This window comes from Amphichorda felina (assembly GCF_050947745.1).
Source record: "Amphichorda felina strain 45539 chromosome Unknown scaffold_1, whole genome shotgun sequence".
Taxonomy (NCBI): Eukaryota; Fungi; Ascomycota; class Sordariomycetes; order Hypocreales; family Bionectriaceae; genus Amphichorda; species Amphichorda felina.
The window spans coordinates 1,797,263-1,822,466 of NW_028145049.1; the positions used below are offsets into that span (position 1 = coordinate 1,797,263).

Here is a 25,204-nt window from a genome sequence, read left to right on the forward strand (position 1 = left end):
AGGCAGCATATGCTGCGACGCCGACAACTGCGAAGCGCAGGCTTCCGAGGACCTGTGTATTGACGCGGGCTGTGAAGGTGCAGTCAATCCTTGCACGGATGCCAACTGCCTGGGCGATGCCTTTACTATGGCCCTGGACGACATCGGGGCCCCATCTCGCATCGGGGAGGAGACGGCGGCGGCAGCGGCGACTCTCACATTGATTGGGGAGGTAGGAGATACGGGCTCTACAAGTTCGTTCTCCAATTCCAGCCAGTTTCTATACCTCGGGAACGATTTTACGTTCGCAGCGAACCCACAGCTTTCGAATCAAAACGATCAACACACACACGGGATGGACTTAAGGTCCATGCACCCAGTCGGTGACGGGGAGCTCGGCAAGGTGAACCCTGCAAGCAATACTTCTGGGAATAGGATACCGTATAATATGCCATGTATTACGCCTCAATCCGCGGAATATATCAACCACATCACTCAGTATCACGTTTCTTCACAGGACCACATACGGCCATGTGTCGCAGACAACCCGGCCTTCGTGGGGACTAGGTGTCCGCTACCAACCCTTGATTACGAAGAAATCGATTTTGGATTTCTCCTTGACGAGAGCCCTGATCTTCAGTGTGGCTATTCATTCCAGGACGCGGACACATTCACATCCCATCTCAAGACACAGCACAAATCGCTACTTTCTAACATGGCTGCTCTCAACTCCAATTTCCCGTATGCCAACTGGAATCAGTTTCACCAACCCAACCACAACAATGGCCAAGGGTTCCTCGATACCGACCAAGGGAACTATCACTTTCAAATTTCCAACTTTCAAGACTCCAGCCCTAGTGTCAGCAGCGAGTCACTGCGGCAGATAACTTCTTTGGGCCCTTCGGGTTCATCTATGGGGCTTTCTTCCACGATGACCACGCCTGTTCCGACGCCGAAATCACCATCTACTTCTCCTGTCGAGAAGCCTTCTTATTCCTCCACCCGTGTCTCTACTCAGCCTTTCGATGCTCTCGGTTCTTCGGTCAACGCACCTCGTCGAGAGCAATCCTTTGAGCACCGAAGCACGACCCCGGGAAACCTACGCCAGAGTCAATCACTTGGACCCCAAAACGTTTATCAGTGCTTCTGGAGAGATGCTGAAACGGGAGAGGCTTGCCACGAAAACTTCGATGATAGTGACCAACTAGACGCACATTGCAGGGAGCACCATACCAGGCCCCTGGAGGGCCGCCAGGGTGGATTTCGTTGCATGTGGCAATCATGCAAGAGAGGGGCTGAGTGCTTCCAGACGAAAGCTAAGCTCAATCGCCATCTACAGACACACACGGGATGTACGTTGAGTGACACCCTCACATTACTATGCCATGCTGACTCTTGACAGTCAAACCTATGAAGTGTCATATATGTGGCCTCAGGCTGTCAGCGAAACAGGCTCTGGATCAACACATTAGGACTCACACGAACGAAAAACCTTACGTGTGCCAGTATGGATGTGGAAGGACCTTTAAGCAGCACAGCGCGCTCAGTAAGCCAGCCCCCCCCCCCCCCCCCCCAACATAATAAGCCTTGAAGGAAAGGATGATTAAATTTGGACAGCAATGCACCACCGCACTCACACCAAGGAAAAACCCCTTAAGTGTGAGACTTGTGGTGCTGTCTTTACCGAGTCTTCGAATCTGAGCAAGCATCGGCGAACACACGAGGTCAAGGGAATGTACAAATGCGAGCTTTGTGATAAAGATTTTCATCGACTTGACCAACTACGCCGTCATGTGGCGTCGAGCCACAAGGACCGACCTGAGGATGGCAATCGTGCCATTGAAAGAGCGAAATCATGGAACACTAAGGGCCAAAATGGCAACCGCCCTCAAACAATGACCACGTCTGCGTCCCATACCCCGACAATTGGCCTACTTCAGTTAGGCAGTGAGAGGAACTCGTCTAGTGTCTCTATAAAGGGCATAAAAACAGAGAGATGAAACCCACAATTGGGCTTGGTCTTACTTTTGCGTTTTACACATGCATCACGAGCGAGTTGCAACCTAGATTTGGGATTATGGCGATGGGAGATGTTAGCTGGAAGGGGCAAGGAGGGGGGTTCCATATAATAAGGAGACCACATATTAGCATCCCATGGGGATTGTCACTGGCTGCCACGATACTAGCTCATACATGCAGTCTTGTACACTCACATAGCTTATTACGTGCTCATATTATTGGCACTAGTACGGATACTTTTAGCAACAATCCATCTTTGGAGCTGGGTCTTCTCCGCAGGGGAAACACCCTCTGGTCCTGATCTTCGAACTATTATGCCATTCTTCTGTGGCTTGTGGTCAAATCATCGTGTCTACAACGGTTGCCCCATAATCATGGCTCAACCTGGGATCCGTGTTCACCATGATCCAGACTCATCTCTTGGGAGAAGGCACAGCGTGTCCATGATCATGACCTCATTTGTTTTCTTTTTTTGGGGGGGCTGCCAAACCTAGCACGCCTACCGTGGACAACCCGTCCCAGCCAGAGGCCCAAACCGGGAAATAAGTACAAGTCAGACCGAGATTCCCATGAGCCATGCGATGCCAAGTTTCAATGTCTTTTTGCCTCGAAGAAAAAGCACGCCACGCCTCCAGTCCCCGCATCCCCTTTACCCAGTGGTCCATCCGTCACTCCAAGAACTGCAAAAGGTATATTTAGGCAGCCTGAATCGTCAACTGCGTCAGCTTTCTTATTCTCCGAAGAGTGGTGGGGGAGGGGAAATGGGGAGAAAAGGAGGTATGTACCTTGACGGCGAACTTGCGTTGAGGGAAATGCGTGTTGCGCTTCTTGGTCTTCTCCAGCACGCGGGCCTTGTCCTCGGGTGATAGCCGGCGGCGGATGGCACGGGTCTGCTTGGGGCGGAGGTCGAGGGGAGCATACTTCTTGTTCTTGTAGAACAGACGCAGCTGCGATCTTTGCTTGGCGTTGATGATGGTCAGGACACGGGCGATCGACTTCCTCAGGTCGTGGCTATTAAGGTTTCCCAAGTCAGCATTTCGCGCCATCACCTCCCCCAAAAACCGTACGCAGGCAGACATGGGCAACTCACATCTTGTTCAGCTTGGAGCCGGAAGAGGCGACCTGCTGGATGCGGAGCTGGCCGAGCTCCGTCTTGAGCTCGCCGAGCTGCTTCATGAGATCATCCTTGGACTTGTCCCACAGCTGGACCGACTTGACCTTGCCCGACGACTATGACGACCTGTCAGCAATTCTGCTCCTCCCAACAACTTTGTGTGTGCGAGTATGATTCAATGTCGACGGGACAAAGAGATGGCAATCGAAGGGCAATCGGTGCGGGTGATGGTCGCGAGCGAGGAAGAGAAAAAAATTCGACTTCGGGTCTCGAGGGGCATATCTCTTCCGGGTTTGTGAAGTTCGGTCGGGGCCAGCCCCCCGTTCGCCGCAAAGCCAATGCCAATTCTGTGCCCAAAAGAGGTAAACCGCGAGGGGGATGCACTCACCATCTTGAATACCTTCGATGGGGGGTTGCGAAGTGTGTCGGCGTGGGTATAGTGTGGCAGAGAGTAGATCGTGACCGTCTGTTCGTCGCGATGGAGTCCAGTCTCGAGATTTTGGTCGAGGTTTGCCGGGAGGAGGGTGCAAAAGTTGCCCTAGGGTTTGGGTCGTGTGTGCAGACGCCTTTGGTGTGGGAATTTGCGAGCTTTGGGAAATTTTGATTGGCTCGTGGGAGTCCGGCTCCCAACTAAAGAGGCATGTCACGTGAGTTGATACATGGGTCCACCTTTCAACTTTGTTACCGAGCGGTGAGAGATTCTGCCACCTTGGCTTGGATGTGGCTTAGCGCCAAGTCGTTCCTTCTGGCTGACTGGCATCTCGGTCTTGGATCCCGGGGTTGGTTGGACAGTCCTCATCAACGTCAGAGCCGGCATCGATCTCAAGCACGACACCCGCAACCATGTCTGCGCCATCTGGAAATGCGGGCTGGACCCAACTGCGGCAGCAGGCGCGGAACCTGGAAACCCAGGTAAGTCGGGGAGCCTCCGCTGGCAATAGGGGCATCACGGGGTTAACAAGTAGGTGGCCAGACCCAAAGCTTGTTCCATACATATTCGCAATTCTCCAACGCATCGAATATACCACCGAAACCTTCACAAGAGGAGCGCGACACTGAGTCTAAGATTGAGGATCTTCTGGAGAAGGTTGGTAGCTTGATAGTCAGGTGGAGATCGTCTGTGCTAACTATCCACCCAGCGCGAATCCACCATCACCCAACTCTCTCGGCTTCTCGACTCGGACGCAGCCCTGACGTCCTCTGCCGTCAAGCAGAACAACCTATCCCTCCTGCGTGAGACCCTGTCAAACCACCGCCGCGATCTGAAGCGCCTTCGCTCCAACCTGAAGGAGGCGCGGGACCGCTCGAACCTCCTGGGCAGCGTCCGGGATGACATCAAGGAGTACCGCGCCAACAACCCCGAGGCCGCCGAGGCGGAGTACATGGCCGACGAGGGCACGCACATTGACCGGAGCCACGAGATGACGGACAACATCATCAGCCAGGCGTACGTCATCCACAACAACTTCCTGACGCAGGGCGAGACCATGGCTAGCATCAACCGGAGGATCAACCTGGCGGCGAGCAAGGTCCCGGGCATCAACGCCCTGATGGGGAGAATATCGGCCAAGAAGAGGAGGGACGGTGTCATCATGGGTTCCTTCATCGCCTTCTGCTTCATTCTATTCTTCTTCTTATCATGACCGTCGAGCACAATGGCGGGCCATTCTTGGCACACACATGCATGGGCGAGGGCGTTCAGGGGTATCAGCGTATCTATCATTGTTGTTACATGTAATATGGGAGGGCTATGGGTATCCCGAGACTTTAGATGCTTGTTCTATGAAACCAGAAACAGAAAATTTTACCCCCTTTATGGCTGAAGGTTCTTCTTCCCCGGATGCTGTTCTCGCGCGGTGGCCGGCAGGGTGGCCTCCTTTCGGATCTCCTCGGCCAGCCGGGCCACGCCTTTGTTGAGGCCCTCGAGCTCGTCAGGGTGGCTTGGCCCACTGCCCGCCCAGCGTATACGGCAGTGGTGGTCGACGAGGAATGTGTATCCGACCTTGCTGTTGAGCAGGCCGATGGACTCACGGATCTCGTCTGTCAGGCCCCGCCGGACGAGGAAGTACTTGTCCCAGTCCCTCTCGGGGAACTTCTTCCTCAGCGAGCCCATGAACATGCGGATGAGCCACGCTTTGGCCGCGTTGTCCTCGTAGTTGATGTAGACCACCTGGGCGACGTCCCTGTTCTGGGCGACAACTTCGTGCAGCTCCGGGTTGGCCTTGTGGGAGATGAAAGTCTGGATCTGGCCCTCGGCCCAATGGCTGTTGAAGAAGGTGACGACCGAGGCCTTGCCCGTGAGCCGCGGTGTCGTGTCGCGGGGCTCCTTGGCGTCCTTGACGAGCGTCTCGCCGTGGAAGTTGGGGAAGAAGAGGGAAAGGTCGGCCTTGAAGGGGCGGGGCGGGGCAATAAAGGACTTGCCCGAGTGGTACTTGAGGTTGCCCCAGTCGCGGAAGTAGGGCTTGGCCATTTGGGCGGTCCTGTTTGATGGCACCTCCTCGTCAGTCTACCAGTGTACTACATCAATGGGTCTGTTCAGCACACCGGGGGCGTCCTTACAGCTCCTTGCGCCGCGCAAGGTGCTTGTCATAGTCGACAAAGTCCTCGCGGCGCTGGCGAATGGTGCGGCTGTCGATGCCCGTGTTCTCGCCGGCGCGGGGCGGATCCGGCATGCCGATGGGGCGGGGAAGCGGCTTGGGGATGAACTCGCCGTCGGTGCGCTTGCCGTAGCCGCGGGGGGCCTCAATCGGGGCGCCCTTGACCTTGCTCTGGGGATCGAGGGACGCGCCGGTTGCCGGCTTTGCTGGCTTGGCCGGGCGGAGAGACGAGGCGGAGAAGTCGCGGCGCCATCGGCAGAGGAGACACGTCAGGGGGCGCCTCGAGACGCTGCCCAGGGCCCGCCCGAGGCTGCTGCGTGTCGATATGGCCGTGTTCATGGTCGTGGGCGGCGGATCGGAGTCGCGTCTGGCTGGGGGGTTTTTCGGTTGAACCGACGTCGTCTCAAATTTCTACGCGATCCCACGGAGTCGGGACGGAGGATCGGCCGGGGTATACCCGAAGCAGTTTAGCGTGCAGCCCCAGGGGCGTCTGGTGGTTTTTGGCGGGGGTCAATAGTGAAGGATGAACACCTAGTGGACGTGGAGCACTGGAGCACTGGAGCTGCAGCGCTGCTTATCGCAGTGGGCTTCGGCTAGACGCGGGGCATTGGGAGCTTGGACGCCAATGCCGACATAAGCCATTACCCTTCGGCTTAACAAGCATCCCATTTACCTTTCTCCTCTCCGCCAGGTGTTTGATCTTATTCTGGGGTTCCCGGGGCCAGACCATTGTTCTCCTGCAATCTCTCCATCACCTCATTCCCCGGCGCAATGTTTCTTCAGCGAGGTTCCCGAGTTCTCCAGCGACAATGGCAGACCTCTAAGGCCATGGGCCAGGTCATGGCTGGGAGAGGACATGTCGCCAGCTGCCCTGCCAGGTGGTTTACGGAATCTCGGAGGTTGTGTGCTATCAAGCCGGTGATTCTGGCGGATATCGGCGAGGGTGAGGACTTTCCATTCCGAGCACACGATTCGAGCGTTTCACTAACAGGCCATGGCAGGTATCGTCGAATGTGAGGTAATCCAGTGGTTTGTCGAGCCTGGGGCCACGGTTGAGGAGTTCTCCCCGCTCTGCGAGGTCCAGAGCGACAAGGCGTCTGTAGAGATCACAAGCCGCTTCGCCGGGACCGTCAAGAAGCTGCACTATGAAGCTGGCGACATGGCCCGTGTGGGCAAGCCGTTCATCGACATTGACATCCAAGGGGATGCGAAGCCCGTTGATATCGAGGCACTGACAGAGGAACCCGAGAAGGACAGGGAAGAGCCCAAGGCGCCAGCACCAGCACCAGCACCAGCTCGGTCCACGCCCCCTCAAGGGACACCGGCGGTGAAAGAGCAGACCCCTACATTAGAGCCTAAGCCTAAGGGCAAGTGCGCCGGTCTAGCGACGCCTGCAGTGCGGCACCTGTCTAAGGAGCTCAAGATCGATATACTGGATATCGACGGGACCGGGAAGGATGGAAGGGTCCTCAAGGAGGACATTTACAAGTTCGTCAAAACACGAGACGCTGGCGGCGCCGCAACAGGCCCTCAGCCCACACCGCAGCCCACGGCAGCACCCCAAGACACATCCGTCCAGACGGAAACACCCGTGGCACTCTCCAACATCCAACAGGGGATGTTCAAGTCCATGACGCGGTCGCTGAACATCCCCCATTTCCTCTACACCGACGAGATCGACTTTTCGTCGCTCGTCGAGCTGCGCGGCCGCCTCAACCGCGTGCTGGCCAAGTCTCCCCCGCAGGAGGGGGTGGCCAAGCTGTCCTACCTGCCCTTCATCATCAAGGCCGTGTCGCTCGCGCTGTACCAGTTCCCCATCCTCAACGCGCGCGTCGAAGTCGACCCGGCGACGGGCAAGCCGAGCCTGGTGCACCGGTCGCAGCACAACATCGGCGTGGCCATGGACACGCCGCAGGGCCTGGTGGTGCCCGTGGTCCGCAACGTCGGGTCGCTCAACGTGCTGTCCATCGCGGCGGAGCTGACGCGGCTGCAGACGCTGGCTGTGCAGGGCAAGCTCACGCCGCGCGACCTGACGGGGGGCACCATCACCGTGTCCAACATTGGCAACATCGGCGGGACGTACCTCAGCCCCGTGATTGTGGAGCGCGAGGTGGCCATCATGGGCATCGGACGCATGCGCGACGTGCCGGCGTTTGACGAGCACGACAATGTCGTCAAGAAACAGGTGACCAACTTCAGCTGGAGTGCGGATCACAGAGTGGTGGACGGGGCGACCATGGCGCGCGCGGCGGACGTGGTGCGCAGCTTGGTGGAGGAGCCGGATGTCATGGTCATGCATCTCAGGTAGCGCTAAAGTACATTAGAAGACACGACAATAGATCACTTGGGGTCTCTGTATTAAAAGATCTGTGGGATTGCTGTGGCTGCCGCCTCATCCGGCTATAGATGATATCTGAGCCTTCGCCGGCCGTATCCGCGCGTGTATGTACCCATATGTAATATAGTCTAGTATGCGCTTGGTATGGAGGGACGCTAGATCTGTATCATGTAGGTTCGTGCAGGAGGCCAATGCGCTTCTTGCGGGGTAGACAGGGCCTCGTTAAACTGCATCTCTCGGGAGTCCCGTCTCCCCCGATAGATGATTGAAGCCACGCCATCGAGCCGTGAATATCTTACAGAAGTTGTTCCGTGGCGACCATGTACTCGTACTGGCGCACAGGTCGTCTGGGGCCGTTCTTGATGTCTCGCCCCATTGCTGTGGAAATCCAAAAAAAAAAAAAAAGAAACGAAAGCCAAAAAGGAACGCCCCTGTCCTGCCCATACCCAGGTCAATTCCAGACCACAAAACGCCCCGGCTAATTCATGCAATTCATGACAGATCCGTCTGCTCTCGCAGCTGCCGTCAGCTGTGATCTTCGTCCTCGCCCATAGCCTGCAGGACTCGGCCCAGAGCATCCTCCTTGACTTCGTCAACGGACCGGCTGACGTCGATGCTAACCACGTCGTGCTCATCGGGCCCAGGCCGCTCGAGGATGTTGAACTGAGAGTGGACCATGTTGGCGCCCATGTAGTGGCCCTTGCGGCGGGTGACGCGGTCGAGTAGCACCTCCTCGGAGGCGTCGAGGTAGATGAAGTGGATGAGCAGGCGGGGGTCGTAGTAGGCGGCTACGCGGATCACGTCGCGATACTTGCGCTTGAGCGCCGAGCACGTCAGCACGACGCCGTCGGCGCCCGATACGATGCGCTTCATCGACTCGTCGCGCAGGGCCGTCAGCCAGTCCCAGCGGTCAGCGTCGGTGAGGGGGGTGCCGTTGCGCATCTTCTCGACGTTGGCGGGCGTGTGGTACTGGAGTGCGTGTTAGTGTGGAACCAGTCCCAAGTTGTGTAACATGGGGTAGTAATACCGAGTCGCCCTCGACATAAGGCATGTCGAGCGCCTTGGACAGGTGCTCAGCGATGGTGGTCTTTCCGCACCCCGCGGGCCCCGTTACCAGCCAGATGTGATGGTGCTTGTATGTATGGGCGATGCCGTTGGTGATGCCGTTGGAGCCGGAAGCACCGACGCTGGCGGGCAGCGACGCCGGGGCATCTTTCTGTCCCTTGGCAGCGGGCATTGGGGGATCGTAGGAGAGCATCTCGAAAATATTATGGAAGGGGGAGTAGATGATGATGAAGAAGAAAAAGACTCGAGCCAAGGAAAGGGTGGGTTTAGAGTTGCGGTCCGTCCGAGCGTCGTCGTGAGAGTCGTGTGAGCAGTCGAAAACGATGACGCTACTGCATCCCGCGGGTCGTCACTGGCGTCACTTGGGCCACAGGCGGGAGAATGAGGCGGGATGGAAGGTCAGCTGCCACGGGGCAATTTCGTCGGGGGGACGGAATGAGGGAGATTTATGGGAGATGCCAGGCGGGTAAGTGTGTTGCCGTATTCAATCAATCCGCCGAGTTACTGGATCATCGACGTAAGGCAAGGCAGGTACCATGTACGGACATACCAGTTGGGTGTAAGTGGGTAGGTATAGGTCTACGAGGTGCGCCTCTTAATATACTTAAGTATGATGTATGTGTGGATAATGGGCATTTAGACCCGGCTAAAGTCCAGGGCCCCCGACATTGACAATGCCATCCGATCAGGCCAAGTCAGATCTCCGTCACAATTTTCCTGCGCCCCATGGCGGCCGTGGGACTCGTGGGAGGCCATCACACCGACTTGGGGTGAGCTGGCGGCTCCCAGCCAGTTGCCAGCCAGTTCCCAGAGGCTGTTTGCTGCCAGCCAGCCGGTACGTACCTGGCAAACCGGGGGGCGCCCAGACGGCGCCGTCATGAGCCGTCCCACCCATATGCGGGGCGGTAAAATAGGTGAGTGGTGGGCTGTCATGCTCCCCCAGGCTAGGCTGGCTAGCACGTCCTACAGTGGGTGTCGCAGGCTAACAGTCAGCCTGTGGGGCCCCCCAGAGCCCGACAAACGGCGTGGCCTCCCTGCGGCGCTCTGTGCTACCTGTGGGTGTCATGAGGGGCAGTGGAGGGCGGTGGACGGCCTGGATTCCTGAATCGCCGGGTGACCTCCACTGGAAAGGCTGGAACTCGGGCTGTAAGTTGGGCACTCGGAACGCTTTCCCTGGAAGTCTCGTGGAAGCCATCTGGAACACACCTGGAAAGCGCGCTTGGAAGTGTCCTCGTGACTCCAGGCCCGTGCGACGAGACAACTTGCCAGGCCCTCGCCTCCAGACTGCAGGACACCTCGTGTGATCAGCGTTATGACTTGCTGAAGCCCGGTCCCAGTCGCCCGGGACTTCGTCAATCCCAGTTACCACTGGGGGCCCCCTTCATCCCACACAAATGAATCCGACGTTCCCACAGATCCCCCGACCAGGTATCTGCGAATACGAGCATCTTTTCCCTCTTCTCACATTCTTCAGCCTGCCCTAAATATTGCTGGGCAATAGGGTTCGCTGACTGTAGACTTCGTCACTGCCCAGGTACCTATGCGGCTACCAACGGCACGTTTGCCTTGATGCTGATTTTTTTTATTGATTGTCTGGCCTTCCTTCCTCGCTCACAATCCAGTCCTTCACAGCCCAAATGCGCACCTGTGATATTCGCATCTAGATGCCTAATGCGGAGCCTCCTGTTGGGGTTTGGTTGGAATTTGGAAATTCGGGGCGGCCCTGCGGCAAGGGATCCCCGCAAATCCATCCCACCCACCTACGCGTGGGGGTCGCAATCATTCGGAGGCGCTTCGAAGTTTGGGGCTTGGGTGAAAAACGCGTCCACCATGCCCTGGTGCCGGGTTCGCCGAAAGTGGCCACTGAAATATTTAATCTTGGTGATCCCGCCTATACGTTCCACCCGCCTCTGCGATTTCAAACCCGATTTATTGCGATCATAGCCATGTCCAATCTGGTTACAATTTTTCGGGGCCACCACCAGTGGCTCTATTACTTCATCCCCTCGTCCATCTAGTTCTCAAATGCGAGTCGTGCACATATACCGAGAGGAATGAATTTCAGGGTTCAAGTCCTTGCTGTCCTCGGGACCTGCTGTGTCGCATAGATGGCACGCAAAGCGTCTGGTGAACACTGGACAGCGGCCAGCCGGGTGAGATTCCGACACGGCCGGCCGGAGCCGGTCACCACGCTCAGCATCAGGCTGGAACACTCGTCGGGGAGATTCCCCGAAGACCCGCATGCAGATGTGCTTTATAGTATGTAGCTATTACTGTATATCACGCATACGACCTCCATATACGACAGCCAAGTTCCGTCCCATTTTCGTTGGAAAAACATGGCTTGCTCAATATATTATAAGGGCGGCCAACTAACTAATTAGCGCCATTATTATTGCCATGGTATTAAGTACAGTCCTGTAGTCCCTTATTATAGCCGCAACATTCCCAGCCCTTGAACCCCGAACACGCCGTGCGTTTCATATAGGAAAGGCAGGATGACTGTCATCTGCCAAACAGGACCGTCTTAGCTTTACGTACATGGTACTGCAACAGGGCTCTTGCCACGATCACCACGACCATAGCCTAGCAGCAGCAACTGCCTATAATACAGATTTTCTTCCCCATTCCACGCGCAATAGTTTTATTGATAGCCAAGTCGTCAACCATAGCCGTGATCCTCGTAGTCTCATATTCCCGTAGCCTATTCCAGTTATATTGATCTCTTTGACCTCTTTTGAATGCCTTTCGTTCGATGCCTCTCATTCGATGGCATTGATATTCTTTTGCTAGCAGCGCCACCTTTTTCGCACCAGCGGACACTCCCCTCCAGACCTACGTAGTCCCCGAGGCTTAGTCAACCCGTCGAGTAAGTTGTTCTAATTTGTTGAGTCTACATTCGAACCCCGTTGGATTTGACTACTGCGACTTCGGAATTTGGTCAACTTCTAATAATAATACTCTAGCTCATCTCTGCCAAGAAGTCACGACAGTTGAATCAAACAGGGCTTCAAGTGTATACTATATATGTCACGTTACCGTTCGTGAGCCCCTACCTTCTTGCTTTCTGTTCGATTGCTTCTATTTCATCTCCTTTCTTTCTTTCCGTTACATCGTAAGCGTCACAATATACGGCATGGCTTAGAATAAATCTCTCGACTACGCTCTATGAGCGCTGCAGCTGCTCCCCGCCATCATCGTCATGGGAACAGACGGCTACGGTACAGCTAACTTACCCAACCCTGTTAACCTACTCTCGAGTACTTAAACCCATAGCTTAGCTATTCATATATTCCACGGCTACATTGAGCACGTTAACGACCCCGTCTTTGGCGGCGATGCTGACCTCTATCATGGTGTCCCTGCTTCGTGGGGCTTTCTAATGTTCTGTGCCGTCTGGACTGTCCTCGCTGTCGTCCTCCACCTCGTTGCCGGACCTAGCTTCGTAAGCCGCGTTCTAATAGGCTATATTCATACCGCCGTCGAGGCCGTGGGTGTTCTCTCGTGGCTCGCCGGTTTCATTGCCGTGGCTGTCAGCATTTCGACGGCCGATGCGTGCGCGTCAGGACAAATGTCATGCGCATCGCTAAAGGCGGCGACGGCCTTTGGCGCGTTCGAATGGTTGCTGTTTATGGTTACCGCATCCATGAACGTCATGCTCGTCTTGAACGGCTCTCGTAAGCCATCAACTTCTGCGACTGGACATAGTACAACTGCTTGATCGGCGCCACGGGATTCTCGTGGATGCAACTAGCCAAAAGGAAAAGTGGGGTGGTGCGGGTTTCCCATCCGTCTATTGAGAAGAATTGTATCGCAAGACGAGGGAGGCATAATACGAGGCAGAGAGCGTGGGAATCAGGTCTCTTGAGAGGAAGGAGAAATGAAGCTAGGTAGTTAGGAAGGTGAGGTGCGAATGAACTGTAGGCATTATAATATCAATCAGTCTTGACCACAAGATCATTGCAGACTTATTAGGTACCTAGGTACGGATAGGCAAACTCGAAATGGGGAGCGGGTTGCCAAGGCACAAACCCGGTGCCGGAGTTAAAGGTCGCTCCTACCGCTTCTGGCCGTAGTCGCTTGGGGCGATGGCTAAGACAGGTACATGGAACTTGATAGTTTGGATGGCAAGGAGGGGCAGGTGCTACCTGGGTACCTCGAAGTGCTTATTATTACCTGGTATGGTGGTGGTCTGAGCCAATGCTGCACAACAGCCTGCCCATGCTCACGGGCATCCAAACCTCCCGCCGAGCTTCGCTTGCAGTACCATCTCTGCTTCGATATGGCTTCAGTCTCACTCGTCCAGTTCTCTGACCCCCTTAACCTCTTTGGCCTCGCACCCATTGCTCAATGGGCAGCCTCTAGTCTCCTGCACTCCGCCATCATGTGAACACGTGCGTTGGCCCTTTTGGGCATGTCAGCACAGGCCATCAGCCCTCTCACTGGCCCAGACGCCGAGCCATTTGACCACTGCTGCGCCAAAAGTTCCCCGCTTGCGTTTAGCTTTTGGCCCTGGAGCAAGCAAAAGGACAGCAACGTTTAGGTGGCATGAAGCTGTGAACGCAGTTTGCCGTGGGCTGCCTGCATCTGACCCGACCTCATGTCTCCCCTCTCGCTGTCCTCTCTTCTCATCCGGAGACTGCCTCGCTCACTGCGCCTCGCATCCCCCGTCCATTCGACTCCCACGCGTCGCGTCCTTCCTCGCTGCTTCCATCCCCTCGCCACCCGCCATCATCAAAGATTTTCATCCACCATGAACTCACAGGAGCTCGTCCACTATCTGGCTGACGAGCCGCCAAGTGTCGTCAGACTCGAGATTGAGAAGCACTTCGAGGCCCTCAACGACAAGCAGAAGCGCTATGCTCACTTCATCAGCAAGTGCGTTTGGATCTCAGCACCCCCTTTATATATCTAGGCCACCCTGATATGAAATCCACTTGCACCTCGCCCTTAGACGTTCCGACACTGACTTCCTTCCCCGCAGGGCCTCGTTTGCGGGCACGAGAATTGTCCTGCGCCAGCTCTCCCCAGAGTCTGAGCCCATCTATGACTTGATTCTGGCCCTGCACAAGAGCTGCAATGGCGACTGGAGCGCTCTCGGTAAGAAGGCCGGTATTGACGAGTCCGAGCTCACTCACTTCCTCGAGTACGCTGCCATGTTCCTCGGGAACACTGGCAACTACAAGAGCTTTGGTGACTCCAAGTTCATCCCCCGATGCACCCCGCAGAGCGTCGCTGCCCTTGCGGCCACATCCCCTGAGGCCACCAAGTTCTACGAGGCCACCAAAGGCGCCATCTTCAGCGCCGATAACCCGGCGTCTCTGCACCTGGGCTTCCCGGATGCCGGCCACATGACTACCTACTACCCCGACTCCCCAGATATCACCAAGGCCGAGATTGAGGGTGTTTCTGCCTGGATGGAGAAGAAGGGTTTGCTCCCCGAGAACACGCGCCTGCGTAAGACCAAGGACGGTAACTTTGAGATTCTCATTGCGTCCGCCATCAGCCAACCCCCACCGGAGGGAGGAGACATTGGAAACGAGACCCAGTTCACCATCGAGGATGGCGCGCTTAAGGGAAAGACGATTAAACTCGTGTACGGAGACTACGCCGCCGAGATGAAGGACATCACCGAGTACATCAAGCAGGCGGCCGCGAACGCGGACAACCAGACCCAGGAGAAGATGCACACCGCATACGCCAAGTCCTTCGAGACGGGTTCCCTCGAGGCCTTCAAGGACAGCCAGCGCTACTGGATCAAGGACAAGGGCCCCATGGTCGAGTGCAACATTGGCTTCATCGAGACGTACAGAGACCCAGCTGGTGTCCGTGGCGAGTGGGAGGGTTTCGCATCAAGTTTGTTCCCAATTTCCCTCGCGAAATTAGAATAGCACGCTAACTCGTATCATAGTGGTTAACCGTAAGTTTGGAGTTACTAGGTCGGCTTCGTTTGCATGCTAATTTTCCTTAGTCGAGCGCACCCGCGCATTTGGTGAGCTTGTTGAGTCCGCCCCCTCGCTCATTCCCCTTCTTCCGTGGGGTGAGGAATTTGAGAAGGACAAGTTTCTGTCTCCCGACTTCACTTCGCTCGAAGTCTTGACCTTTGGAGGCTCCGGTATTCCTGCTGGCATCAACATGTGAGTACCGCATCGCACGATTTCTAGCATTGTCGAGATAAACTAACTCCCCACGAGCCCCAACTACGACGATATTCGCCAGACTGAGGGCTTCAAGAACGTGTCGCTTGGCAACGTTCTCAGTGCCAAGGCCCCGAATGAGAAGATCCCTTTCATTCGGGAGGAGGACCTTGAGGTTTACCGCAAGTACCGTGACGCTTCTTTCGAAGTCCAAGTCGGCCTCCACGAGCTCACTGGACACGGATGTGGCAAGCTCCTCCAGGAGACCTCGCCTGGAACCTTCAACTTTGACAAGTCTAACCCCCCTGTTAACCCCGTGGATGGCAAGCCCATCTCAACGTGGTACAAGCCTGGCCAGACTTGGGGCTCCGTCTTTGGAAGCATCGCCGCCTCGTATGAGGAGTGCCGCGCGGAGCTTGTCGCCATGTACCTGAGCTGCGAGTTTCCCGTGCTTAAGATTTTCGGCTTCGGTGATGGTAGCCTGGACATTGACGGCGAGGCTGGTGATGTCCTCTATGCCTCGTACCTCTCTATGGCCCGTGCTGGTCTGGCTTCCTTGGAGATGTGGGATCCCAAGAGCCAGAAGTGGGGACAGGCTCACAGCCAGGCTCGCTTCTCTATCCTCAGGTGCTTCCTTGAGGCTGATGACGGCTTCTGCAAGCTGGACTACAAGGAGGATGACCTCTCAGACCTGACCATTAAGCTTGACCGGTCCAAGATTATGACGGCTGGTCGCGATGGTACGTTACACCGAGTCTCTGACTCTTGACTTCCCAGCTGCGGTGGATGCTAACAATACCTTTAGCCGTCGGCAAGTACCTCCAGAAGCTTCATATTTACAAGTCCACCGCCGATGTGGAGACGGGCAGCAATTTCTACGTCGACATGACAACGGTTGGCCTGGACTTCTGGGGCACTAAGGTCCGCGACATTGTCCTGAAGAACAAGCAGCCGCGCAAGGTCTTTGTCCAGGCCAACACCACCTTGGATGAGACCTCAGGCAAGGTCTCGATCAAGCACTACGAGCCTTCCCTGGTGGGGATGGTGGAGAGCTGGGCGGATAGGAACCTGTGAGCTGTAAGATAGAAAAGAGACATAGTAGATGGCGACTATAATATATAGAGCATCATGTGTCGTTCCCAAGGATGGTTTTGGATCTATCGAGCTATTTAAGTGCCAGCTTACATCTTGGGCGCGGATCGCTAACCATGGCCTGATAACCTGGAATGTGTTGTTGGGCGAATAGGGGAGGCTTGACAAAGCGACCGATCTCTGCGGTTGACCAAAAAGCTGAAATCCGCCCGTCTCTCAGAAAAAGTCGGACGATCTGGTGCCACGGAGAGCATCAGTAGAATACTGGCTGCTACGTCCATGTCACAGCGTGATTCACATCAACAGACATTGCTGGGAAAAATCGTTGGCGTTGTGGCCTCTCGCCGGAAGCCGATAAATTGTTCATGATCGTTTTTGTTTTTTGACTGTAAAACCTGATTACAGACGCCAGAATATGACCGATGCCGTCGACTTCCAAATGCAATTGGCCAAACCAGCCCAGTTCGGAGACCCTTCCCGTTCTACAACACCTGTAGTCGTGCGCACCCGCGTTTCCGCCAACACTCGATTTCGCGAGTATTCCCTCCTAGTCCATCGCGCCCGCCGTCTACCACTTCATCGCGTGGGGCTTGTCGCCCTTCCGCAGGCTGAAGGAGCTGGCGAGGTAGCTGGGGAGGAACTCGACCTTCTTGATGTTGGCGATGAGGGGCTTGTCGATGGCCTTCTGGTCCGCGGCGCGGGTGCTGGTGACCTCCTTCTTCTGTAAATCATTTGTGTCAGCAAAAACAGACGCCCTAATTAAAAAAAATTTCCCCCGTTGGGATTGTGTGGGTGCGTGTGCGCATACCTCAGCCTTCTCGCCCTGCTCGAAGAAAGCCTGCTCGCCAACCTGCTTCTTGGGCTTGTCGGCGGTGAAGTACTTGGGTTGAGAGACCTCCTCGACCTTCTTGGTGTCGAGGCCGGTGATGTCGACCTTGAGAGAGGTGGCGATAACGTAGCGAGAGTTGACCCTGCGCAGGGGAACGCCGTTGATCTTGAAGGGGCCGGTGACGAGGAGGACGCCCTGGTCGAGGGTCTTGAGGAGGACGACGCGCTTGCCGCGGAAGCGGCCGGCAACGAGGATCAGGACGGTGCCGGGCTGCAGGGACTGGCGGGGAGCCCAGGGGCGGAGGGCCTTGCGGACCTGTGTTGCGGCCTTGTTAGCGCGAACATGTTCACAGACTTGATGCCATTCTCTTGCTCATCCCCGAGGAGGGTCGATGGTTGCGTTGATCGTCGTCGTGGTGGTCGAACCGGGGAATTCAAGATATCTCGTCCAATGCCTCCCACTGGGGGGCTTGGTCCTCGGGCCAAGAAGCCCTTTGTCCGCCACAACTTGCCGACAATCCCCAATGCATTTCCTTCGAAGTTCCTCCATCGTCCTCCCAGGCGGCAGGCGAACCAATGCATCATGAGGCAATCACAGCGGACTCACCTTCTTGGGCTGGGCGTCATCCTCGGCAGGGTACCACTTCTGGGCCTTCTCCGTGGAGGCGGGGACCTCCCGGGTCGACTTGCCGAAGGTCTTCTTCTGGATCTGGGCCGACATGTTGACTCTCTCGCGGGCGGTCGGGGGGTGTTGGATATGGTTGGAAGGGAAGGGTTGAGGTTGGTGATGCAGCACCCGAAAAGTATGGCGAATTGTTTGTGAACGCCGCTAACAAGTTTTGTGTGGGAGCAAAATGTGAACCCTCTGGCGCTAAGCCGTGTTTGGAATCGGTACGTATCCTGGATTCTGGCTGGCAACCGGAACATGGGGCTGAAAACACGTGATTGATTTCGGGTGGTCCAGGGCGGGTCCTGCCTCGCGATAAGATAAAAGCTTCTCGTCCAGGTTCGAGAATCGAGACTCCCAAGGTTCAGTCCGGCGAGAACCTACGAGAAGATGCTGTCGTCTTCATGACGTCCCCCCTCGAAGCAGCCCGAGGACTTTCGACTAGATAACTCTCCATCACAAGGCCGGAGTGCGCAGCGATGCATTTTTCTTCTGTGAAATCTCTTGTTTCTTTGTGAACGTTGCCAATCCTCCACCGCAGCTCTTCCACGAGCTATCCACGATGCAAGCACGGAGGCAAGTAATATTATCGGCCCAGCGCCTAGCAGCTGGAGCCTCGAGCAAGCCTGTACGACCCATTGCCCGAGTGCTGGCGACCCGAACAACCCGCCCGACCTCATTAAGACTCTTCCCAACTATCACCGCCGTACGAGGTTATGCCAATGGGCGGCCACATCCCCCCGGTGGAACCCACCGTATGGATATGGGCGGTGGAGAAGAGAAGCCTGCGCTGGAACAATACGGCGTCGACCTGACTGCGAAGGCCAAGGACGGCAAGCTTGATCCAGTGATTGGGCGGGACGCTGAGATCCAACGCACAATCCAGATCCTGTCCCGGCGAACAAAGAACAACCCTGTCCTCATCGGCAATGCGGGTACGGGAAAGACCGCCATCCTTGAAGGACTAGCATCGCGCATCGTGCGCGGTGATGTCCCAGAGAGTGTCAAGAACAAGAGGGTTATCAGCCTGGACCTTGGTTCTCTGATTGCGGGTGCCAAATTCAGAGGTGACTTTGAAGAGAGACTTAAGAAGGTGTTGGATGAGGTGCAAAAGGCCGAGGGCGAGGTTATCCTCTTCATCGACGAGCTTCACACGCTTCTTGGCCTCGGCAAGGCCGAAGGCTCCATTGACGCATCGAACCTTCTCAAGCCGGCTCTGGCCCGTGGCGAGCTTCAGTGCTGTGGTGCCACCACCCTGGCCGAGTACCGCCTGATCGAGAAGGACGTGGCTCTGGCACGACGCTTCCAGCCCATTATTGTTAGCGAGCCCTCCGTGGAGGATACTATCAGTATCCTTCGTGGTATCAAGGAGAAGTATGAAGTCCACCATGGTGTGCGTATTACAGACGGGGCTCTGGTTGCCGCTGCAGCTCTGTCAAATCGCTATATTACAGATCGTTTCCTTCCGGACAAAGCCATTGATCTCATGGATGAAGCATCAAGCCATCTCAAGCTTCAGCATGAGTCAAAACCTGAAGACATTATGAAGATTGACCACAAGATCATGACCATTCAGATTGAACTAGAGAGCTTAAGAAAAGAGAAGGATGTCGCTAGTAAGGAGCGCAGGGAGAAACTGGAAAAGGATTTGAAGAAGCTTCAGGAGGAACTCGACGTGCTCAACCAACGCTGGGAGAAGGAGAGAGCCGAGATTGAGTCTGTCAAGAAAGTCCAAGAGGAACTCGACAAGGCAAAGTTTGAACTTGAGCAGGCCCAACGTATGGGCAACTTTGGCAGAGCCTCTGAACTAAGATTCGGAGTGATCCCGACTCTAGAACAGAAGCTTCCCGTTGAAAGCGAGAACGAGCCATCGCAGGGTGACGAGGCACTCGTTCACGACTCGGTGACGGCAGAGGATATTGCCAATGTCGTCTCTAGGACTACCGGCATTCCTGTTGCAAAACTGACATCCGGGCATATTGAGAGACTTGTTCACATGGAGGATGCTCTTCGCGAGGCTGTCAAGGGTCAAGAGGAGGCCATCAAGGCCGTCTCCAACGCCGTCCGCCTCCAGCGGGCAGGCCTCAGCGGGGAGAACCGGCCACTGGCCTCATTCTTCTTCCTCGGCCCTACCGGCGTGGGCAAGACGGAGCTTTGCAAGAAGCTCGCCGCGTTCCTCTTCTCTACCGAATCAGCCGTTGTGAGATTCGACATGTCGGAATTCCAGGAGAAGCACACGATTAGCAGATTGATCGGCGCACCTTCTGGATACATCGGGTACGAGGATGCTGGCCAGCTAACCGAGGCCGTCCGGCGCAAGCCATATGCCGTCCTTCTCTTTGACGAGTTTGAAAAGGCGCACCGGGACATCTCAGCGCTGCTGCTCCAGGTCCTGGACGAAGGTTACTTGACCGATGCCCAGGGCCACAAGGTAGACTTCAAGAACACTATCATCGTCCTGACATCGAACCTGGGCGCAAACATCCTCGTTGGCCACGACCCAATGCACCCTTACAAGGAGACTCCCGAGGGCGACATTGATCCCTCGGTCCGCAACGCCGTCATGGATGTGGTGGCCTCCTCGTACCCGCCCGAGTTCCTCAACCGCATCGATTCCTTCATCATCTTCAAGCGCCTGGCCCTAAGCGCAATCCGGGACATCGTTGACATCCGTCTCGGCGATCTGCAGCAGCGCCTCGACGACCGACGCATCACGCTCCACACCCCCGAGGAAGTCAAGGACTGGCTCGCCGAGCGCGGCTACGACCCCAAGTTTGGCGCACGCCCGCTGAACCGCCTCATCACCAACGAGATTGCCAACTCCCTGGCCGACAAGATCATCAGGGGCGAGCTAAAGATGGGTGAGCTCGCCGAGGTCAAGATCAAGGATGATAAGCAGGGCCTGGAGATCATCAATGCTGCCACCGCAACGTGACGGATGGGTTAACAGAAAGACAAAAGACCTGATTTTATGACTTGATACTGTATTATATGTACAACGCTCTGGTATATGATTTGTACAACTTCGGAGCCTTTGTTATGGATAGCACTGCATGATACACTCAATTCTACTTTTGCCAAACGTCACTCCCACTTACAGCACTCATCTTCACGTCTATCCTAACCTGGAGTCGTGACAAGGCGCCATACACCGGGTCATCTTCACGTGGAGCGGACAAAGGTTCTCTTTTCTGATGCGGCATTGCAGTCTAATCTTGGTAATCTAAGGAGAGAGAGTCGTGGCACATTGACCACGGCAGCCAGGCGCCATTTGCAGCGCCCGTCCCTCTCGTTGCGCCTTTACCAATCTTGCCCATTGCGATAGAAGGATGGAGAATAAGTTTTAAATAGCGAGACGACAAATCATGGACCCGCCCCGAAAGGGGAACGAACCGCCAAGCATGGTTAACAAAAGAATCAAATCGACAAGACTCCCCTTTGTACAAAGCCTGTTTTTGTTTCCCAGCTTCCCGAGACGCCTCCGGTCCTCCCATGTGTCTTTTTCTTCCACGAATGCGTAAAACGTAACCCCTCCACCAGAGAAAAGTAGGCGAGGGACATGTTGTTGAGGGGAGTGAGAGACGGAAGAACCAATCTCACAACTGCAGCACCACTGGGACGAAGGAAGGTGGGCGCAAAGGCCCGCTGGAGAGATGCAAGATGCAAGGTGCGACATCGTTTATCAAATAATTTCGATTGGGATTCCCGATAACTTTGCAAATTACAATCGAAACCTCGGTGTGGGAGGGAGAGAATACGTGGCCAGGGAGCAGGAGGAAGATGGTGTCGACCAGAGGAGGCTTCTATTGATCCTTCTACTGGTGGCCCGCCTTGCGGAGGGTAGTGGCGAGCCACTCGAGACCCTCGTAGAGACCGTCACCAGAGGTAGCGCAGGTAGACTGGATGTACTGTTGGGAGATAAAGGTCAGCACTTGGGAAGAAGGTACACAACGTCACAAGGATGGGGTTGGACTTACCCAGGCACGTTGGCGCAGGCTGTGGAGGCCAAGCTTGTCGGTGATCTCGGCAGCGTTCATGGCGTTCTGGGAAAAGACGAGTCAGTCAGGTTGTCCGGGGGTCGCGCGGTCGCCAATAATAGATGCAATACGTACGGGCAGATCCTGCTTGTTGGCGAAGACCAGCAGGATGGCATCCCTCAGCTCATCCTCGTTGAGCATGCGCTGGAGCTCCTCACGGGCCTCAACGATACGATCGCGATCGTTGCTGTCGACGACGAAGATGATGCCCTGGGTGTTCTGGAAGTAATGCCTCCACAGGGGACGGATCTTGTCCTGACCACCGACATCCCACACGGTGAACTGGATGTTCTTGTACTCGACAGTCTCGACGTTGAAGCCTGGGGGAAACGGTAAGCGCTATCAAAAAGCAAACCGGTGCTGCAGCGAGCAGTGCGGGGCGGATAAGGGGGGTTGGTATCATACCGATGGTGGGGATGGTGGTGACGATTTCACCGAGCTTGAGCTTGTAGAGGATGGTGGTTTTACCGGCGGCGTCGAGTCCGACCATCAGAATGCGCATCTCCTTCTTCCCCCACAGCTTATCAAAGATCTTGGAGAAAGCGAGACCCATGGTTGCGGTTTAGGCGACGGGGCCTTGTGATGACGAGATGGGGATGTTGGGTGGTTCGAACAAATTGTTCCTAGAACGCCACGGCGGTCAGTCAGCAGGAATAAAGGAGGGGTTTTCCCGGCCGCGCAGTGAATGGGAAAGCCGCAGGAGCAACAAGAGGTCGGAGATGCCTGCGCAATTGATCGGAGCAGATGTTGCGAGGCGACGTCCCTGAGCCCCCCTTATGTGCGATGCGATGCGCCCGGCAGAGGACACATCGTCGAGAGCGGCTGGGGGGAGGGACCCTCCAGGCTGCTGCTGCCCAGGCAATCACGGGGGAGGGGCGTGTGGGCTTGGTGTCCTCTTCTCTCCAACAGCTCTCTCGTGCGCAGGCGACAGCGAAAATCAGAGGCGACCAGAGAGGGTCAGCGGCAGGCAGACTCACAGTTCGTCGGGGTAGTTCCTCCTGGAAGCTCGGAGGACGACGATGGGGCGGGTGTGTGGTGGCTTTTTGGGACGGAGAGTCTGTCGGTGTAGACGTTGAATGCAAGGTCGGAGGGGTGAGAAAGGGCGGAGGTGCAGCACTGGTGAATTTTGGGGCCTCTGCTGGGTCCGAGCACAGGAGAAGCGAAAATGTTTAGCCCACCTGGCAACCTGGCAGCTCAGCCTGTGAGGATGGCCGATTCGCATGTGGCGGGCCCGTTTGGCCACCTCAGCTCCTGCTGTCGCCCACTGTGCCTGCCCTCTATTCGCAGAAACCTGCTGGAATTCAAGCCCCTGAGGGACCTGTACTCGTACTCGTACTATAGTAGGGAGGTGCTGATAAGATAGGTACCTCGCACCACCACGAGGCTCCACCAGCCTACCCGAAGCATTCGTTGGCCCCTATGTATCTCCCCCGTATCCACCCTCGCCTTCCCCTGGAAGTTCGTTCTCCTGGAGGTCTCACTTGCGAGCGGTGAAAGGCCAAAAAAAGATGACGAAACCATGCCCGATAAGCATGCAAACGTACATCGAACGGCACGCCTCACATAGACTATAGCTGATTGTATATTACCAAAAGTTGGCCTTGCTCTTTACGAGTATTGCCAAGACTCGTAATAGATGACTCGACCACTCCTCGAGGCGACTCCATTGGTTATTCCCTTGATATTGGGGAGGTCACGTTGTTGGTCCCAGTCCTGCCGTTTTTATGTCCACGCCACTGGCTACTGGCCACGGCGTGGTGCGCCGGGTGCACGCTGGCTCCCGACCGGCAAAACCGTGGGCGGAAGCGCCGTTTCTCCTCGCCCCGAATGCCAAGCCGCGCTGGTAGCAACCACCTGGGAGGAACCGCAAAGGTGTCAATTCGGAGAGGGCCACTAGCAGCCAGCCATCCGTCGATATTCTGGAGAACAAGCTCCCCCCAGCACCAGGACGGCAAGCTTCCTCGGAGAGCATCCATCACAACGCCCGCCGCCACCCTTCCTCGACGAAACGAACCACGACGACAACGACAATCTCCCGTGCTCCCTACTTACCTCTAGGCAGGCTAGGATGCGTCTCTTCTCGGCGGCCAAGGCCCTGCTGGCCGCGGCGGTAGCCTTCCAGGCTGCGTCGGCCCACAACATTGTCCTGTCGGCCCACGGCGTCGACTGTTTCTACGAGAACCTGCACAAGGATGACACCATGACGGTCACGTTCCAGGTTGGCGACAGGGAGTTTGGCGCGGCAGGCAACCTCGAGATTGACTTCTGGGTACGTCGGGAACACACACATGACACATCGCCCCAGACAGGCATCAGTTTACACACCAGGCACGTCGGTGGCTAACACGGAGGACACGCTGTACAGATCCTCAACCCCGCGAACAAGTACGAGTTCAACGAGAAGTCGGTCTCTTCTGGCGACTACACCTTCACGGCCAGGCAGGATGGCCAGTTCCGCTACTGCTTCGGCAACCAGCACTGGGGCGCCAACACCAAGGAGGTCTCCTTCAACGTCCACGGTGTCGTCTACGTCAACGAGGGCGACATGCCTACCGATCCCCTAGAGAAGGAGGGTATGTTTAACGTCCCCGGGTCTTCCCATGATGAACCACCGCAGGTAGCTGACCCAATTCTTCCCACAAATCAGTCCGCGCCCTGTCCGACCTCCTCGCCCAGGTCAAGGACGAGCAGCAGTACATTGTCATCCGCGAGCGCACACACCGCAACACGGCCGAGAGCACCAACTCCCGCGTCAAGTGGTGGAACCTCTTCGTCATTGGCATCGTCGTCGGCGAGTCCCTCTTCCAGGTCTGGTGGCTGCGTCGCTTCTTCGAGGTCAAGCGCGTTGTATGAGGCCACGGGTACATTGTTGGGGGGGGGGGGGGGGGGGGGGGGGATGGGGGGGCGAGGTTTTGGAGCGAGGTCAATAGGCGGGCGGGCATGCTTGGTTTTTACAACCCGCCATCTAAGTGGGTTTTGTTGCCGGCGCAAAGGAGGGAAATCACGAATTTGAGATTCTTTGTCAGACGCTGGGTGGGAAAAGCGCACTCGAAAAGCTGATGGTATTTTGTAGCAATAGAGGCGTGTGTACAGATTACATGGTACAACACCTTAAGCAACACTACTGGGAAGAGCATGAACCACAAATGTCATATATCAAATTTTTGGTCACAACGAGATTAAACGCCTCTAGGGCATGTCTATTAAACAGGCTACGAGGTCCGCTCTTCTCTCCAATGTATGTAAATAAAAGGACATGTACGCCGTTGCTCATTCAGGAGCCCATGCTCGACATGATCATTTCTACAGCATCCCATATAACCATAACAAG

General features: G+C 55.9%; 10 protein-coding genes across 10 annotated transcripts; 5 read left to right on the top strand and 5 right to left on the bottom strand.

Moving 5' to 3' along the window:
• Positions 1-2,693: 2,693 nt before the first annotated feature.
• rpl35 (60S ribosomal protein uL29) lies at positions 2,694-3,503 on the bottom strand (the record flags this gene model as incomplete). The annotated part of the gene is made up of 4 exons (XM_083190073.1): positions 2,694-2,702; positions 2,784-3,009; positions 3,089-3,228; positions 3,501-3,503. The coding sequence occupies 4 exons, from the start codon at positions 3,501-3,503 to the stop codon at positions 2,694-2,696; spliced, it is 378 nt and encodes a 125-aa protein (XP_083053932.1).
• Positions 3,504-3,955: 452 nt separating this feature from the next.
• GOS1 (vesicle transport V-SNARE protein) lies at positions 3,956-4,755 on the top strand (the record flags this gene model as incomplete). The annotated part of the gene is made up of 3 exons (XM_083190074.1): positions 3,956-4,024; positions 4,086-4,199; positions 4,252-4,755. The coding sequence occupies 3 exons, from the start codon at positions 3,956-3,958 to the stop codon at positions 4,753-4,755; spliced, it is 687 nt and encodes a 228-aa protein (XP_083053933.1).
• A 170-nt stretch (positions 4,756-4,925) lies between these two features.
• On the bottom strand, positions 4,926-6,048 carry ATP10 (ATP10 protein-domain-containing protein; the record flags this gene model as incomplete). The annotated part of the gene is made up of 2 exons (XM_083190075.1): positions 4,926-5,592; positions 5,672-6,048. 2 exons carry the CDS (start codon positions 6,046-6,048, stop codon positions 4,926-4,928), a joined length of 1,044 nt encoding a protein of 347 aa, XP_083053934.1.
• A 655-nt stretch (positions 6,049-6,703) lies between these two features.
• ACO1O0_000578 (2-oxoacid dehydrogenases acyltransferase-domain-containing protein) lies at positions 6,704-8,017 on the top strand (the record flags this gene model as incomplete). Its single annotated transcript, XM_083190076.1, has 1 exon — positions 6,704-8,017. One exon carries the CDS (start codon positions 6,704-6,706, stop codon positions 8,015-8,017), a length of 1,314 nt encoding a protein of 437 aa, XP_083053935.1.
• A 555-nt stretch (positions 8,018-8,572) lies between these two features.
• ACO1O0_000579 (gluconokinase) lies at positions 8,573-9,305 on the bottom strand (the record flags this gene model as incomplete). The annotated part of the gene is made up of 2 exons (XM_083190077.1): positions 8,573-9,016; positions 9,075-9,305. 2 exons carry the CDS (start codon positions 9,303-9,305, stop codon positions 8,573-8,575), a joined length of 675 nt encoding a protein of 224 aa, XP_083053936.1.
• Positions 9,306-13,865: 4,560 nt separating this feature from the next.
• On the top strand, positions 13,866-16,323 carry ACO1O0_000580 (dipeptidyl-peptidase III; the record flags this gene model as incomplete). The annotated part of the gene is made up of 5 exons (XM_083190078.1): positions 13,866-13,990; positions 14,097-14,968; positions 15,084-15,249; positions 15,307-15,989; positions 16,055-16,323. The coding sequence occupies 5 exons, from the start codon at positions 13,866-13,868 to the stop codon at positions 16,321-16,323; spliced, it is 2,115 nt and encodes a 704-aa protein (XP_083053937.1).
• A 586-nt stretch (positions 16,324-16,909) lies between these two features.
• On the bottom strand, positions 16,910-17,890 carry RPL6 (60S ribosomal protein eL6; the record flags this gene model as incomplete). The annotated part of the gene is made up of 3 exons (XM_083190079.1): positions 16,910-17,062; positions 17,150-17,485; positions 17,777-17,890. The coding sequence occupies 3 exons, from the start codon at positions 17,888-17,890 to the stop codon at positions 16,910-16,912; spliced, it is 603 nt and encodes a 200-aa protein (XP_083053938.1).
• A 703-nt stretch (positions 17,891-18,593) lies between these two features.
• HSP78 (chaperone ATPase HSP78) lies at positions 18,594-20,771 on the top strand (the record flags this gene model as incomplete). The annotated part of the gene is made up of 1 exon (XM_083190080.1): positions 18,594-20,771. The coding sequence occupies one exon, from the start codon at positions 18,594-18,596 to the stop codon at positions 20,769-20,771; it is 2,178 nt and encodes a 725-aa protein (XP_083053939.1).
• An 880-nt stretch (positions 20,772-21,651) lies between these two features.
• Positions 21,652-22,426, bottom strand: ARF1 (ADP-ribosylation factor family-domain-containing protein; the record flags this gene model as incomplete). The annotated part of the gene is made up of 4 exons (XM_083190081.1): positions 21,652-21,744; positions 21,814-21,879; positions 21,949-22,193; positions 22,279-22,426. 4 exons carry the CDS (start codon positions 22,424-22,426, stop codon positions 21,652-21,654), a joined length of 552 nt encoding a protein of 183 aa, XP_083053940.1.
• Positions 22,427-23,941: 1,515 nt separating this feature from the next.
• EMP24 (emp24/gp25L/p24 family/GOLD-domain-containing protein) lies at positions 23,942-24,726 on the top strand (the record flags this gene model as incomplete). Its single annotated transcript, XM_083190082.1, has 3 exons — positions 23,942-24,142; positions 24,239-24,446; positions 24,521-24,726. The coding sequence occupies 3 exons, from the start codon at positions 23,942-23,944 to the stop codon at positions 24,724-24,726; spliced, it is 615 nt and encodes a 204-aa protein (XP_083053941.1).
• Between the last annotated feature and the right edge of the window lie 478 nt (positions 24,727-25,204).